Here is a 16968-nt window from a genome sequence, read left to right on the forward strand (position 1 = left end):
AGTAATGCTTTAAGTCTCACATTAGTCTGTAGAATGCGGTATCTAAATTTCACACTCATGAAATTAGATTATGCTTCACAGAATGAATATTAATGGAAGCGTGCCCAAACATACATAGTTTCATAACCAATACCCTGTTTAGGTGTATAATCTTTCAGCACAGATCATCTGCCTGTGGACAGATATTTGTCTTATGAATTTACTTGTGCCTTAAGTTTAGGGAGAATGAGAACATAACTTTCTTAAGAGATACATTTTGTTCCATGGAAGGATTAAAATAGATAGTTGAACATGCTCAAACAAGTTGATTAACATATCAACAAATGTAATAAAAGGCAAATGTACTTCTTATGCTTGTATTACATCAAGCTTCAGGTGGTTTTAGAGTTCATAATTTTAGCTTCCTGGATTTTACACCACTCTTAATGCAATATAGGGGTAGACTCCTGCCAGAAAAATAGTTTGAATGATGGAAACAGTATATATTTTCAAATTTAGAGTAGAGTAGAGATGAGAGAGACTGTCATAATTCAGCGCACGTTGGATTTAATGTCATATAGAATAAAGCTGTGGGTTAGAGTGCAGATATAACTTCTGCAAAACGTGAAATCTTTTGCAGCCAAATATTTCAGTGGACAGTTTTGAAAATTCCACTTAACTCCAATTCAAAATACACATCTCAAAGTATTACTAAACATCAGAAAATGTTTGCAACATTTAAACAGGATTCACAGCAATAGTAATTCCAGGTCATTAAACTAATCTAATAAAACAAAAAAAATCAAAAACATTGTTAAATGAAATGGTTTGCATTTTATTAATATGTACAGTCTTAATTTTTTCGACAAGTCATCCATGCAAAATCATTTAAAATGAATCTATTTACACATTAAAATAAAAAATTCAGGTAACAACTAACATAGAAAAGTTGGAAGCATTCACAAAAAAAGGTTTTCTTTTCCAGAATGAAAACATAGTTCAATATTACTTACATGTTCAGTGTCAGTATTACAAATATTTACATATAAAGAAATAATCAAAATCAACCAGTCAAAATCACTAAAAAGACCAATTAGCAAATAAAACCTAAAAAAAAAAAAAATTATGCAGACACAAATCGCAATGAAACAGGACTGCCTGCTACTCCGTAAGCATGATATGCTCTTATTCTGCAGCATTTAATGTGTATAAAATGACACCTCACTTTTAGGGGCACATTCAATTGGCCATGTTACTGTCAAAAGTAATGCGGCCTCCGCACTATTACTGTTACTACGGTAATAGTGCACATAATTACTGTTACTATGGTAATAGTGCGCATAATTACCGTTAGCACGGTAATTTCAACGCTGGGTTTTTGTTTGCGGCTCCCTGAGCCGCAAGCAGAAATCAATGTTGTAAAGTTTTACTGGCAATGATGCACATAATTTTCCTTCTCTGTTTTATGTTCTCTATCAGTACCTTTATATACCTTATCAGTTTCCCTGTTGCATACTTTGAAGTATATTCAAAGAACCCTGTGTGTGGCTTTTGTATCATGAAAATTATAACAAGCCATATTCATTTTTTTCTTATGTAAACAGCAAATACCAGGAGGGAGAGGGAGAGAGGGAGAGAGGGAGAGAGGGAGAGAGGGAGAGAGGGAGAGAGGGAGAGAGGGAGAGAGGGAGAGAGGGAGAGAGGGAGAGAGGGAGAGAGGGAGAGAGGGAGAGAGGGAGAGAGGGAGAGAGGGAGAGAGGGAGAGAGGGAGAGAGGGAGAGAGGGAGAGAGGGAGAGAGGGAGAGAGGGAGAGAGAGAGAGAGAGAGAGAGAGAGAGAGCTAATTCATTTATATAGCTTCCCTGGTTAAGTTAAACTTTTAAAAGAGCACATGAAGCCACAATAGAATATTAATAAAAAGGATATATATTTTTGAGCTGAATAATATACATGAAATAACTGGAGTGTTTATGCATAACCAAATATTTTCACCCCCTTCTTGTAGATTAAGAAGCGGGTGCTTTTACAAGTACACAGAGCTTGGTTGACCGTTTCCAGAAATGCAGAACGGATGGACTCCTACAGTAAATATTACAGTAACTCATGCTGTTTGGCCTGAATGAGAATCCATCACGATACTGTCCTAAAGGAGTTTCAGTCTGTATTGGAATGGTAATATACATGTAAAGCTATGCATACCTTAGTGATGGGGATTTTCATTGCAGTGCGCTTTTACAATGATAATCTAGTGTACTGGTATTGCATGTTTAAACATGAGAAACAGGTTGTGCCAAGTTCAAAAGTTATAAAAGCAGAGTTAACATCTTAAAATGCAAATGGTGGGAAGGGCACCCTTGACTTCTTTAGCTATTTCAAGGTGCTTTCATGCATTTAATAACACGTGAAAAGCACACAAAGTAGACAGGTGAGAATAGGCCCTTAACATTACATTTGCACCTTAAGAAAAAAAAGTATTGCCTAAAAATGTATTGCTCCATTGACTTGTAGAAATATAGTAGTTCTACAAGTCAATGGAGCAAATTGGACATCAGTCAGAACCTTACTGGCTAATGCAGCAAAAACAAAGAAGTTAGAATTTACAGCACTTAAGCATCAGACAGCGCTTCTGCTTTTGTACAACATAATATAATAAATAGACAACCTTAACAATTGAACGCTTAAAATAATTTATACTTTTACCAGAGATAGGTGGCTAATAGTTATCAGATTATTATGCCTGGGCCAAAGTTGCATATTTCTTTACAATGTAGGTACTACTAATACAACCTATTTATCTGTTCTATGTTTCCTAGGTGGAGAAATGTACACACAGTTAAAAAAAAAAGTGTAAACATTAACATTTATATAACCATAAACATTGCCTTCGGTACTGTAAGGTACTATTCAATTTTAATTGCAATAGATCTTAGTCTATCAAAACATGGTTAAAAGCCATAGCTATTTTAACAACATGCAAATGGTCTGGTCTCTGGTTACTATGGAATACGACTTGTAATTATTGTATGAATTTTGTATCTAACAATTTGCTGAATACCGTGTAGTATTGGAGTATTAAGAGGTAGTAGGAAAAGCTTCAACATTGGACATGTAATTCTTAATATGGCTTTAGTAATATTTTCATCTAAGTACAGAACAATTTAAATACTATAGTATTAATGTGCCATACGAACAAACTGTCAAAACCTCAACATGTTTTCAATGAATAGTATGGTTTCTCTTCTGCCCAAACATACTTCATAACAAATTTAAGCTATACTGATATGGAGTGTTAAAGAAGTGCATCCAGTTTATTTTTCTACAAGAACCTCCACTCTCCAGCCTCAATGTTTAGGGGACTTTTAAATATTCATGCTGCTGACACTATGGCGATGACTGCAGCTGACTGCACAACTGTGATGGAAGGCAGAGTAAATATTTTATGAACAATGATGATTCTGACATGGAACCCCCTAGTTCTGCTAGTAGGCATTATAAAAGGTTAATCTAGAGAATTCATTCTGGGTGGACAGCGCTCAACTTCATCACCTGACATACAAGCCTAAACATTATGGGCCTGATGCATGTTTTTATATATAAAAACGCACATGAAACTTTAGTGTAGTTCTGACCACATTCAATACAAAGCAGATCTCAAGATGCTTTTCAATTCGAACCTGGGTGTAAGTACACTCTGCCTAAACAGTACTTGCCCTACATAGACAGAGAACAGACTGCAGAATACACACAAGTCTACTTGCCATAAAAGGACATAACAATGCAAAAAAATTATATTGTAAAATATATGAATAACTCCTAACTGTATAATCATTCAATAAAAATATGATTTTTTTTAACATTAAATGCATAAACATGCTTTTAAAGCGTAATGTACATACAGTGCCTTTTTATAGTTGCTTACTTGCACACACATGTTCTGTGCTATCTGGTGGAATGAATGAATGTGTGTGGTTTTTGAAACAAAGACTATGCAGTGACAGTCATCAGTATCATTTGGCATTTACAACTGTCCTATAACAGGTGCAAATAATACACCCAAAACCAAGTGTACTTACAAGAAACTCAGGACTTGAATCTGCCCCATCTGCGCTGGAACGCCCTCGGCACGCCCTTACTGTACATGGCCTACGTTAGTCCGGCACCCTCGCCTCCCCCGTTCAGCCCCTTAAGTCGTAGACTGTTGGAAGTGTCAGACATGAATTGCATGCAGTTGTGTTTACTGGTGCATGGTCCAGTTCTAAGCATGCACAGAGCTATTTCACGCAGGATACGCTACGCAAATGGACGTACATCCGAACATGAATCAGGCCCTATGTCACAAAAATAATTTGGTTGACTCAACAGGAAGCTGCTACTTTGTCACTCTTGAATGCAACATTTTAACTACATTTTTCTACTCCTCCTCTTTCAAATAAGTTTATATGGAAGTCTGTTCATGCATCACAATTTCCCGTCCCAGTTTGGCAGGAGCCTTGAATTATTAGTCTGTGCTGTCTGAGGACCCTGCTGCTTCCAGCATGTTGGAGGCCCCCCGATTGCCTTCTTTACCCTTCACACATCATGGCACGGTCCCTGTCATTTGAGCGCTGTCCTCACTAAATCACAAGTGATCAAGTCATTGTCTCCCTCAAGATCAGTAACACTCATCTACCAACATACTTTGTTGGTGTGAACACGCTCATACACATTGAAGGACAGACGATAAATATGGCTTAGAATATGATGATTTGCCAACACAACCTAAAACAGTTGCATATTGGTTTGAACATATATGGTGTCAAAATCTGAACTGGTTGCTTTTGTTAGATTTACAACCCTGCAAACAGAGCAATGGCAGGTTGGCCATTTAAATAGACATATAAAGGAAATTAAGTGTAAAGCAGAGCTGTAATTTGTCGAGATCTTTGCTTGCAATTAAAATGCACCTTTGAAATGTAGCCTGTAATCTTGTGATTATAAGGACAGACATTTGGAGCCGGCAACAATCCAGCATAGACAATAACAAAAAAAAAATAAAAAAAAAAATATCTTAAGACTTTTAAGCCCAGTTTCATAACTCAGTCCAAGTAAAACCATTGGGAATATATTAAAAAAACAAAAACAAAACAAAAAAAAAAACCAACCCCATGAGCTACAGTCAGGTGTTTTTTGGTCAACATAATGAACATTAACGCTCATGTTTATCACATTTATCAATAGAAGGGAGGGTCTTGCAACACTTTAAAAAAAAAAAAAAAAATAGCATTAAATACAAATGCTTCATAGGAATCTCTTTAAAAATACTGTTGTGGACATTGTGACCTTGATTATGATTGAAATCAACAAGAAAAAATTATAGCTTCAAATGCTATTTCAATGTATACACAAACCAGTCTCTCTTCCTGAACTACAATCAAGACAAAAAAATAAAATAAAAATATATCTAGGTCAGTGGTTCCCAAACTGTGCGCCTAGGCTCCCTGGGGTCCCTTGGAGATCTCACAGGGGTGCCTCGCCAGGGCCAGTGGTAAGTAAGGTGGGGGACTACTTGGTAATTATTTTGGTTTAGGGGTGCCTTGAAACATTTTTGGAGACCCTAAGGGTGCCTTGAACTGAAAAAGTTTGGAATCCACTGATCTAGGCATTGTTGCCATCACTTCATCATAATATTGTTGTTATATTACATGAAATAGATTCTGTATTAGATTTAGGTCAATGGCAGAGATTAAACTTTTGCAGTTTAAAGCATGACTTCACATTCACAGCCGCCCTAATCATAATAGAAGTCAGAAAGGAGAGGGAGTGATAGCTTTGTACATTTCTTAGGAACAACTGCATAGATTATTTTCTTCTGACTAATCTGCCAATGCCTGGGAAATAAAAATAAGTTAGGAAATGAATTGTCTGAAGGTGCAATATGGTCAGTATATTATGAAATTAAAACACACATTTTAAAGACACTTGCTCTTTTAAACCTAAAACAGGATAAAAATGAGTAAAACTAAAATCATGCTGTGTGTTTAATGTCTGGGCTAAGGTCAGGCAAACAGAAGCATAATTACAGTTTGAAAAAAAACACCCCATCAGTTACCTTGCAAATATATAATGCAGTACACAAAAGGTGTAATCAGAGGCATTCTACAACATAACTGGAATTCTAAGCGCTGCGATTCTAGCAAAGCAAGAACACAATACTCAGCACCTCAGAACAATGAGTACATATCGAAAGGCAGTTGCACTGAATGTTTTGCCATCACCTTTACCTCGTAATGCAAACCATTCAAACAAACACCCCCCTCACTAACAGCACCACAGGGTTCTTGTGTCTAGGATCACCAGAATTTAGGGGCTTAAAGTGGGTTTGCAGTTGACTTACTACTTTTACCAAATCTGCATTACTGCTCCACCTCGATGCCAAAGGTGCAGCTCCATGCAGACGTTAGTCTTACAGCCTTGGCTGAAAACCAGGTGTGGTGTTTTGGAGGGTGATGATGGGTCGTGTGGAAGGACCAATGAGAAGCCGTAATCATTGACATTTACACTTTTTACTGGTCCTTCTGCGGACACCCTCACTCTACATCCATTTTAAAGTGGTGAGAAAAAGTGTAAAATACTGTTCCTATATTGACTTCATTTAACTTCTGTCCCCCAAATACAAGTTCTACAAGAGAATTTTAACTTCTTAATGTTTTACCTTCCGAATGCATTCCAAGTTCCAGAATCCGTGATGTTATACAAGGAGTTGGTTCGTTTTAAGAACAGACAGATGGAATTTGCTGGCACTATCTAAATAAATGTTGATGATGAGGAGGACGACAGACAACCTGAAGTAGTGCTCACATAGAGTGGTCCTTGCCATCCATCACAAAGCAAAACGTTTTTCAGGTGATTAAATATGTGTTATAAAATGTATTTTTCCCCAGCAAAGATCAAGTCTTTCAATATGCTATTTTAGTTTAAAATTAATCATAAAAACATAAACAAAAACAACTCAGTACTATTTACAAACCCAGTGCTCAGTAAGCAACATAACCACAATAAAAGTAACATAATACAAAGTAAATTACAAATATGTGAAACCCTGTTAATTTGTCGACATTACAAAACTGACATCAAAGCCTCAATTCACTTTGCAGAAATTCTGATTCTAGAAAGGTCAGTTACACAGGCACTTCACATGTAAACAGTCTAAAACTGAAAAAAGGGGTATTTTGGCACCAACTTAGACTATAAAAATAATACTTAAAAAAATTACAAATATATACAAAATATAAAATCCAGAGAAATTAGGCCAGTTTCATTTCATAGCAGTCACTAAAATCACAAAATAAAAATACTGAAGATGCCAAAAGTATACAAATTACCATAAGTGCAATAAATAAGGACCTCAAACTGATCATTATTAAACTGATTTCACTGGTTAAAAATAAACTACAAGCACTAGCATGGATTATGTACACTGTTCCAATACTCTATTACATTGGTAGCTTAAAATTAAAAATATTAAAACGTGGCAGCTGTATCCCTTCCCAAAACAGTGTGTTTAAGAACATATTATATATTTACATAAAACACATATGCAGGAAAAGATACATATGCAGTCTGTGGCATTTTACAGCTACAAATATGTAAAGATTGGTTGAGAAATGGATGGTGGAAAAAAAACAAAACAAAAAACAAAAAAAAAGGTACTGCAATTCACTTCAATTAGTGAAAAAACAGTAGCTGTGCACAGTTCCCTTTTAGGGTTAACAAGACTTTAGAGAAATAAGTCTCAGTGGTGAATTCACTGTTGAGGCTTCAGATTGAGTAGTAACGTCCGTGCTTGCTGTAGGCTTTTCATGGTGGTTTTACACTGAAGAAAGCTGTGAAGCTCTCAGGAAGGGCAATTCTAACAGCGCCTGTATTGTGACACCAACTTTCACCAGCCCCCTCTCTTCTAAGATGTGGTGAGGCAAACAGAGTCTGTCCTGGAAGACAAAAAGGAGGCATGTTGTCATGTTCTAGAACTCCACCATTGAACAATACAATAAAGACAGAAATGTATTAACTAGAAAACGTAAAAAGTAGGCAGACACACTAAGCACAAGGATACAATAAAAAAGCAAAAACAAAATTATTACTGATGTTCTCCATATTTAAAGGTTTCAGTGATCACATAAAGAAGCTGATTGGGGGATGAGAAACGCTGGAGAATGATGTTATTTCAATTCTGCAGAAGACAGATTAGGAGAAAGCCTGACACACTGACTAGAGGACAAGGTGCGAGAGCTGCTGGCCATTAGAGGAGAGGAGATCAAAAAACAGATCACAGGCACTATAAAGGATGCAACAGTGTACTATAATATAGCAAAAATACTAACAGTGTGGGCTAAAGCGCAGCCAGCAACTTGTGGTAAATAAATAAAAGTCACTTCAAAAACAATGCTCCAAAGTGCATGACAACAAGTGGACAGAGTGGTGCTGCCTGTATGGAATGCCAATTTTATGAAAAATGTAACATGGTGTTTGGCAACTCTGCCCTGGCAAATCCCATCGCATGGTGATCATCAAGCTGTCGTGATGCTCAAAGTCCAACAGCTGAAAGCAGTCATTCAAGCGTGCTATCACCGATGTCTAGCGATGATTCACTGGAAGAACATGGTGATTTGGAGTGTTCAAATGTCAACAGGGAAATCATGAATATGTCAGCAAAGGAATTGGCAGACCCAGAACCTTTTGCCAGCTGCACAACCTTCACCAGAAACCAGAGCGTTGTAAGAGACAACTGCTGCCAGCGACACAACCTTCGATATTGACCCCAACATTGTGTTCAAACAGTAAGTTTATTAATTTTAACATTTTTAAAGTAATTGGAAAAAATTTCTGAAAGTTTTAAAATTACATGTGTGTCTAAACTGTATATTTGTATATTTTTTTTTTACATGCTATAATATTCTGACCTTTTGGAAAAAACACGCACTTTGTGATATATATTGGTACATACGGAGTAATATGTACCCTTTAAAAAAGTCTTACACACTTTGAATAAAAATATCTTGTTTTGGTAACCCTTTGTCTGCTCTACTTGATTATTGATGACAGATTGGCGGTACAAATGAGTTCTGCAGAGGTATTTGTATGTTCTCCCTCACAAGTTGTAGAATCCACAGACAGCACATATAGTTCAGAGTCCTGTACGTTCCACTCTGGTAGAAACTCTTTACGGATTTCACAAATATTGTGTAAAATACAACAAGCAGCAACTACATGGGGCACAAGTTTGGTATCAATGTAATTTCTCTTCAAAAAACACCGCCAACGTCCTTTCAATCGTCCAAAGGCATTTTCAACCACCATCCGAGCAGTGCTGAGGGTATGGGTTAAGCAAATTTGTTCCACAGAAAGTTGATGGTTGATGAAGGACTTCACACAGGACCACCACCACAAAGGGTAAGCTGCATCCCCGATGATGTGTACTGGGATCTCCACCCCATTCAAGGTCTTGGATTTCTGCCTCATGTTTTAGCCAATCAAAGCACCTCTTGTGATGGGTGACACTTATTGGCAGGCCAGACCTGGGTTCAGTATGAACGGCGTTGACCTGAGAAATTTCCGGGTCCTAGGTGTAGTGTGAACGGGGTCTCTGAGCGGGGATATTCAGAGAATCTGCAAAAACCCAGCTTGAAAAAACCCGAAATATTGCCAGGACGGCAGTATGAAAGTAGTATCACAGAGAAGCACAGCTCATCAGACCCCGCTCAAACTGCACCTTGGACCCGGGAAACTCCTGGGTCGACTCTGCTCATACTGAACCTGTGTCTGCCCTGGCAATAAGTGTGCGTGATCACAAGAGGAGCTTTGACTGGCTGATCCCCCCCTCCCCCGCCCAATCAGCTCCTTTCTGCGAGACACCCGGGTCAACCCGTTCACACTGGCAGCTAAAAATCCTGGGTCCAATTCCTGTGTCATTAGAACCGGGTAGATGCAGGGACCCCCGTTCACACTGAGCCATGGATCATCAGGGCGAGCCCCAGCAATATCCCGAGTTTTTAGGTCAGTGTGAACGTGGCATCAGTAGGGAATTGACATGAGACATATACATATCTCATAGTTTGTTAAAGGTTACAACACAACATTTACCAGTTATTTTTCCAAGCATTTTGCAAAAAAATTAAATAAAAATGCAAGTATATTGTTCTCTCTTTATAACCCCACTTATTACAGTTTATAATAATGTATGAACGTTAGCTTTGACGGTGTTTTAAGATGGACACAACTTGGTAGACTGCACATTGCCTGAGTTTGAGTAAAGAGCAAAAAACTCACATGTGGAACTCCAAGTTTCTTACACGCCTCAAGGAAGTTTTCAACATTGCGCCTGCATTTTGCCATGCTGAGTTTAGGCTGAAAAACAATGAAGACCACATGAAATGTGTTGGACATGCACGTATGACATTATTTCTGTTAGCAAATGGCTTTCCAGAAAAATTAACATTAAGAGGCGTTCTCTACCTAAAGTGTTTAGTTTACCTATTCTACCTCCTTATACCATCTGTAATTGCCTTATAACAAACTGCAAATCTCTATATAGGACTCCAAAAACTATTCAGCACACAGAGAACAAGCAACTTCAAAAATAAAATATAATATCAATACTACAATGCATTAACTTGCAGTGTTCAGTTTTAAACACACTGAAGATTCAGACAGAGTAGAACATCAGTTTTCTTATACATATGGTTAGAGGATAAAGTCCTATTAGAAAAAAAATTAATAGATGCCAGATCTACTATCTCAAGACGCAAGAAATCAACTGTGTTAAAATATTAAAAATAATTACATGTACAGTTGTGAATGCAAATAAGTTTTATACAACTGACATTCCACTACCTTACACATATCTTTCTACATAGCCTTAATGTTTCGTGCCACGGAATGATGATACTGGTCTGATTCACCAGCGAGGTTTCGGAATCTTTAGCTTACACATTCAGTATTAAAAAGTATAAAAGTGCAGTGAATTCTAGACACACAACTGGAGTCAGGGCACATCCTGTCATACCAGTGGGAAAGGAGAAGAGGGTCACAGGTCAGTCTTGCCAGTTGTTGGAATAAGAGACAGCATTATTATTATTATTATTATTATTATTATTATCATCGTTTATTTGTTAGGCGCCACAAGGTTTCCGCAGCGCCGAACATGGTACAAACAGTAGACTATACAGGGTAAAACAGTACAGGACAATAAACACAAAGTACCAGTACTTCAGAAACTCCAAGCAGGCAGATACAGTAGAGACGGAGCAGAAGAACAGGTATGGAGACAGGAGGGAAGAGGGCCCTGCTCATTCGAGCTTACATCCTAAGGGAGGGTAAACAAAGTCAGGCACAAAAGGGAGCCAGTGAAGCAACGGGGAGAGAGGAAAGGAGCCAGGGGAGAAACAGAAGGGTGAGTGGTTAAGTGGATGGTTGGTAGGCCTTAAGGAACAGGTGAGTTTTAAGTGCCCGCTTGAAGGAGCACAGATTGGGTGAGAGACGAATGGAGCGAGGGAGGTCGTTCCAGTGAAGGGGTGCAGCACGGGAGAAGTCTTGGATTCTAGAGTGGGAAGAGGTGATCAGAGTGGAGGAGAGGCGGCGATCATTGGCCGAGCGCAGGGAGCGGGCAGGAGTGTGAATGGAGAGGAGGCTAGAGATGTAAGGGGCAGTAGACTGAGAGAGAGCCTTGTAAGTGGTGGTGAGGAGTTTGAAAAGGATTCTGTAGGGGAAGGGGAGCCAGTGTAAGGAAAGACAGAGAGGGGAGGCAGAGGAGGAGCGGCGTGAGAGGAAGATGAGTCTTGCAGCCGCATTGAGTATAGAGCGGAGGGGGGAGAGACGGGAGTGGGGGAGGCCAGTAAGGAGGAGGTTGCAGTAGTCGAGACGGGAGATGATGAGGGCATGGATGATAGTTTTGGTGGCATCTTGAGAGAGGAAGGGACGGATGCGGGCAATGTTACGGAGTTGGAAGCGACAGGCTTGGGCAAGGGATTGAATGTGGGGGGCAAAAGAGAGAGAGGAGTCGAGAGTGACACCTAGGCAGCGGAGTTGGGTGACAGAGGAGATAGTGGAGTTGTTAACAACGATAGAGAGGTCATGGTGAGAAGGGAGCCTGGGTGGGGGAAAGACAATGAGTTCGGTTTTGGAGATGTTAATTTTAAGAAAGCGAGAGGACATCCAGGATGAGATGGCTGAGAGGCAGTCAGTTACACGAGAGAGGAGGGAGGAGGAAAGATCAGGAGAAGAGATGTAGAGTTGAATATCATCAGCATATAGGTGATACTGAAGACCGAAAGAGGAGATGAGAGTCCCAAGGGAGGAAGTATAGAGCGAAAAGAGTAAAGGGCCAAGAACAGAGCCCTGAGGGACTCCAACAGGGAGAGGGGAGGGGGTGGAGGAAGAACCAGACGTGGATACGGAGAAGGAGCGATTAGCAAGGTATGAGGTGAACCAGGCATGGATAGAGCCAGAGAGGCCGAGTGATAGAAGAGTTTGCAGTAGGAGGGGATGGTCCACGGTGTCGAAGGCTGCGGAGAGGTCAAGGAGGATGAGTATGGAGTAGTGACCCTTGGATTTGGCTGATAGGAGATCATCGGTAACTTTAGCCAGGGCTGTTTCAGTGGAGTGGAGGGGGCGGTAGCCGGATTGGAGAGGGTCAAGGAGGGAGTTGTCAGAGAGGTGTCTGGTGAGGCGGCTGCAGACAATCCGCTCAAGTAATTTGGAGGCATATGGGAGAAGAGAGATAGGGCGGTAGTTAGCAAGAGAGGTGGGGTCAAGATTGGGTTTCTTAAGGATAGGGGAGATAAGAGCATGTTTGAATGAGGATGGGACAACGCCAGAGGAGAGTGATAGGTTGAAGAGGTGTGCGAGGTAGGAGCAGGCAGTAGGAGAGAGAGAGCGAAGGAGGTGGGAGGGGATGGGATCAAGAGGACAGGTAGAGGGTGGAGAGGAAAGAATAAGGGAGCGAACTTCTTCACCTGATGTGGGGATGAAGGAGGACCACAGCTGGTTAATGGCGGGAGGTGAAGCGGTGATGGGGGGAGAGTGGTGGGAGGAGGAGATGTTGCGTCTGATGGCTTCAATTTTGGAGGAGAAAAAGGAGGCGAAGTCAGACGCAGAGAGGGAAGGCGGGACAGTGGGAGGGGGGGGGAGAGGAGGGAGTTGAATGTGGCAAAGAGGCGGCGGGGGTTGGAGGACTGAGAAGAGATGAGCGACTTGAAGAAGGATTGTTTAGCGAGGGACAGGGCAGAGCAGAAAGAGGAGAGGATGAATTTGAAGTGAAGGAAGTCAGCCAGGGAACGAGATTTCCTCCAGAGGCGTTCAGCTGTACGAGAGCACTTTTGGAGGGAGCGGGTGAGTTTGGAGTGCCAGGGTTGGGGAGTAAGGCGACGACGGCGGATAGAAGAGGCCGGGGCGACGGTGTCCAGGGCAGTAGTGAGGGATTGGTTGTAGAGAGAGGACGCCTGATCTGGGCAGGCCAGAGAGGGAAGGGGTGATAGGAGAGTTTCAAGGGTATACATTATAGGGTATACAAATATTCATAAGCCATCATAAAGACTAGAGAGAATATGGCATAACTGAATTTAAAAATTACAAAATGGGCCCTTAATTAGGTGGTCACCAAGAAGCTTATGGCAACTCTGACATCAGTCACCCATGGTAAGGAAGGGGAGAAACTGTTCATGGGACAACAACAACAACACAAAGCCTGTATCTTATGGAAAGGTGGTAAAAAGAAAACCAAGAGTTTCCCCATGAAGCATTTTTGGAGACTCCCATACCAAGAAGATTCTACAGTTTGATGAGGCCAATATTTTGGCCTCAATACTAGGCACCAGGCTAACACTGTGCATCGTCCAAAGAGGACTATCCCTTCTATTAACTATGGTGGCGGGAGCATAATGCTATAGGGATACTTCTCTGCTTCAGAGGCTGAAAACTTGTCAAAATAGAAGAAAAATGGATGAAACAAGATATAGATACATCTTAGAAGAAAACTTGCTGAAGTCTGCAAGATACCCAAGACATGCAGGAGGACAAAGACCCAAGAGCATACAGCAAAAGCCACATTAGAATGGCTTAAATCCACAAACAAAAATCACAATGTCCCTAAGTGGTCCACTCTAAGTTTAGAAATTATTTGTTTTAAGAATATTACTATTCACCAACAGCCCCCATCCAACCTTATAGAAATTGAGCAACATTGCAAAGAATGAGTAAAAACTGCTGTGTTCAGGAGTACAAAGCTGGTATAGATTTACTCACCGACTCATCGTTAATGCAGCCAAAAGGTGCTTCTACCAAGTATTACAACAAGTTGGACTGAATACTCATGTAATCAAATGATGTGTTTTTTCTATTATTAATAAAGAAATTGGAGTCTGGGGGAAAGTGTGATCAGGTGCCTGCTCCCAGCCTTTCCCTTTGTCAGGGGGGAAACAATTAATTTTCGCTCTTTAAATCTCTTATCTTGGTCAACTTATCCACTCCATCAGCCTCCAATATCACCTGTATGTCGATGACACTCTAATCTACCTTTCCTCCCCTGACCTCTCTCCTCTTCCTCTTGTGTCCAACTGCCTCTCGCCATTTCCACTTGGATAGCTGGACACTACCTCAAGCTCAACATATCAAAAACTGAGCTCATCATCTTTCCACCGCCCAATGTCACATTCCCACCTCCCTTCTCCACTGTTCCCTATGCATGCTGCCTGTGGGACTCCGCCCACACAATAAGCCTCTTGCTCAATCCTGTCACCTACACCATTGCAATATTGTCTAGATTCACCCTTTCATCTTCCTGGATGCCACAAGGCCATCTGCCCAGAGTCTGGTCATCTCCAGTCTTGATTATTGCAATCTCCTCCCCTTTCACTTGCATGTCCCCATTGCATTCTGTCCTGAATGTGACATCACAACTAATTTTTCTCTCCCACTGTGCTTCTCTTCTCCAGAAATAACTCTAGACTTTAAAGCCCTCTTTAACACCTCCCCCTTCTACAACTGCAACCTTGTCAAGAAAATCTTCCCTACTCACTCACTTCCTTCTGTTAATTAGCGTCACCTCTGCTATCACCACCTCACTCTTCCGCCTACAGAACTTTGCCAGCAATGCTACCCACTTTTGGAGCTTCTTGCCCCGCCTGACCAGACTCAACCCAACCACCAATCACTGAAGAGCTCCTGCAAAACTCACCTTTTTACTCTTTCCTACCCCCTGTCCAATCCTTACACAATTCCCTCCTCATGCTCCACCTGCCCCTTCCACTCCATTCCCTCCACTTGTTACAATGCCCCCCATCCTAAACAACTCCCTCCTCTCACTACATCTATTGTTTCCATTGCTTCCCTCTATGTCCCATCTCCTTTTTCTCTTTGTAAGGTGTCCTTCGTTCTTGTTGTAGCTTCTAATTTAGTTCTCTCTTCTGCCCCTTAATTATTTGTATTTTTTTCCTGTTCATAGTTTGTGGGTTGTACAGATATGTGGATTTTGTGGCTCCTTACAGACACACTATTTGACTAGGATAAACCAAATAAGAAAACTGGAGTTTTACAGACAGACACTGTATAAAACAATTTGTTTTAATCATGTCAACATTCTAAACATGCTTTGAAAATTATTATTTTTATTTCTGATACTTGCAATTTCATCTCTCAACCACTTCTCTATGTATAAACACAAGACAACTGAAGATCAACATTTTTTCTCTTTTTTTTTTTGCACTGGAGCATAAATGTGAAAATATTGTGTGTTTTTGTTGTCTGTGTTTTTAATTAAATATAATACATTATTATGGGAATCAGTGAGTTTGCGTACACAAAGCAGGCAGCCATGAGTGGTATCATCTACCTACCCCTCCTCCCCATCTGCAATGGTGTAGATAGAGGTGAAGGTAGGCATGTGAAGGCCTAGAAAAAAATTAAATTATTTTTCCAAATAACTTTAAAGAAAATTTGTGGGGGAAAAACATTAAAAAAAAATAAATAAAAAAAATGGACATATGCTCAATGCAATTTTCACCCATTCTTTGCAATGTTGCCTGAGTTTCATCAGGTTGGATGGGTCTGTTGTTGATTATTATTATTTTGGGTGTAAGCGAGGAAGAAAGTCTTAAGCAATACTCTTTAGAAAAAGAAATACCATTTTTAAGACAAGCTATTCATATATTGCCAACCATTAGTTCCCCAAAATGTTTTCTAAGGAACAATTATGTAACAGCTGTCAGATCTAAAGCCTTACAATTGTGTATGTCTCGCTTCTTTAGAAATTAGAAGCAAGACACTTCTTGTCCCACTGTCTGATGAACAATGTAGCTCCTCACAAATTACTGATACTAATGCCCAAAGGATAGCGAAGACATAAATCTAAAGGCTTTGAAATTAAAACCTCCGACCCCTTGAGCTCGATATCCAGAGGTACAGAAGCATTTACAAAGGAACTGAAACTATATGGCTATATTTAAAGACTAAGACTTTAATTTTCTTTGAATTCAGCATAATAAACTATTTTATTGCACTAATATATATATATATATATTCTCCATCCTATGTAGTTCAGCCTACAATGTCTACATGACTGAAATTTTGAGAAATAATCCAATCTTAGCAGTGATCCAATATCTTCAGGGGAGTGAAGTTATTCATAGATAACATAGGCTTCTACCCTAGTCCAATATGTTAAAGGTCACACACAAAGCAACGATCAATGCGTAAAGTGAGTGGTCTATGAGAAAAGCAATGATACATTTTACAATGTCTAAATATTCCTACACAAGATATGTAGTATTCTTGATATACAGGTCAGTGTACTAAAACTAAAAAGTAATCACCCAAGTGTTCTTGATAAGCCCTGCTGCTTGTACCTTCACTCAATATCAAAGTTCACAGGAGAAATTTATCTAATTCAAACTGTGCAACAGTTCACAAGTAGTGCTTGGAGAACTCCATGCTTCCTCGCCATGTGTCAAATGGATGCAGG

At 40.0% G+C, this 16968-nt stretch overlaps 1 protein-coding gene across 6 annotated transcripts in view; it reads right to left on the reverse strand.

Moving 5' to 3' along the window:
* Positions 1-5977: 5977 nt before the first annotated feature.
* LRCH2 (leucine rich repeats and calponin homology domain containing 2) overlaps positions 5978-16968 on the reverse strand; it is a 79712-nt gene continuing 68721 nt past the window's right edge. For all 6 annotated transcript variants that reach the window (XM_075187213.1, XM_075187212.1, XM_075187209.1 and 3 more), the window contains 2 exons: positions 10284-10361; positions 5978-7945 (listed from right to left, as the gene is read on the reverse strand). In XM_075187213.1, the coding sequence (XP_075043314.1) occupies positions 7826-7945; positions 10284-10361 (198 nt within the window). In that variant the 3' untranslated portion in view covers positions 5978-7825. The remainder of the gene's footprint in view (positions 7946-10283; positions 10362-16968) is intronic.

The sequence above is a fragment of the Mixophyes fleayi genome, chromosome 9 (genome assembly GCF_038048845.1).
Source record: "Mixophyes fleayi isolate aMixFle1 chromosome 9, aMixFle1.hap1, whole genome shotgun sequence".
In the NCBI taxonomy this organism is placed as follows: Eukaryota; Metazoa; Chordata; class Amphibia; order Anura; family Limnodynastidae; genus Mixophyes; species Mixophyes fleayi.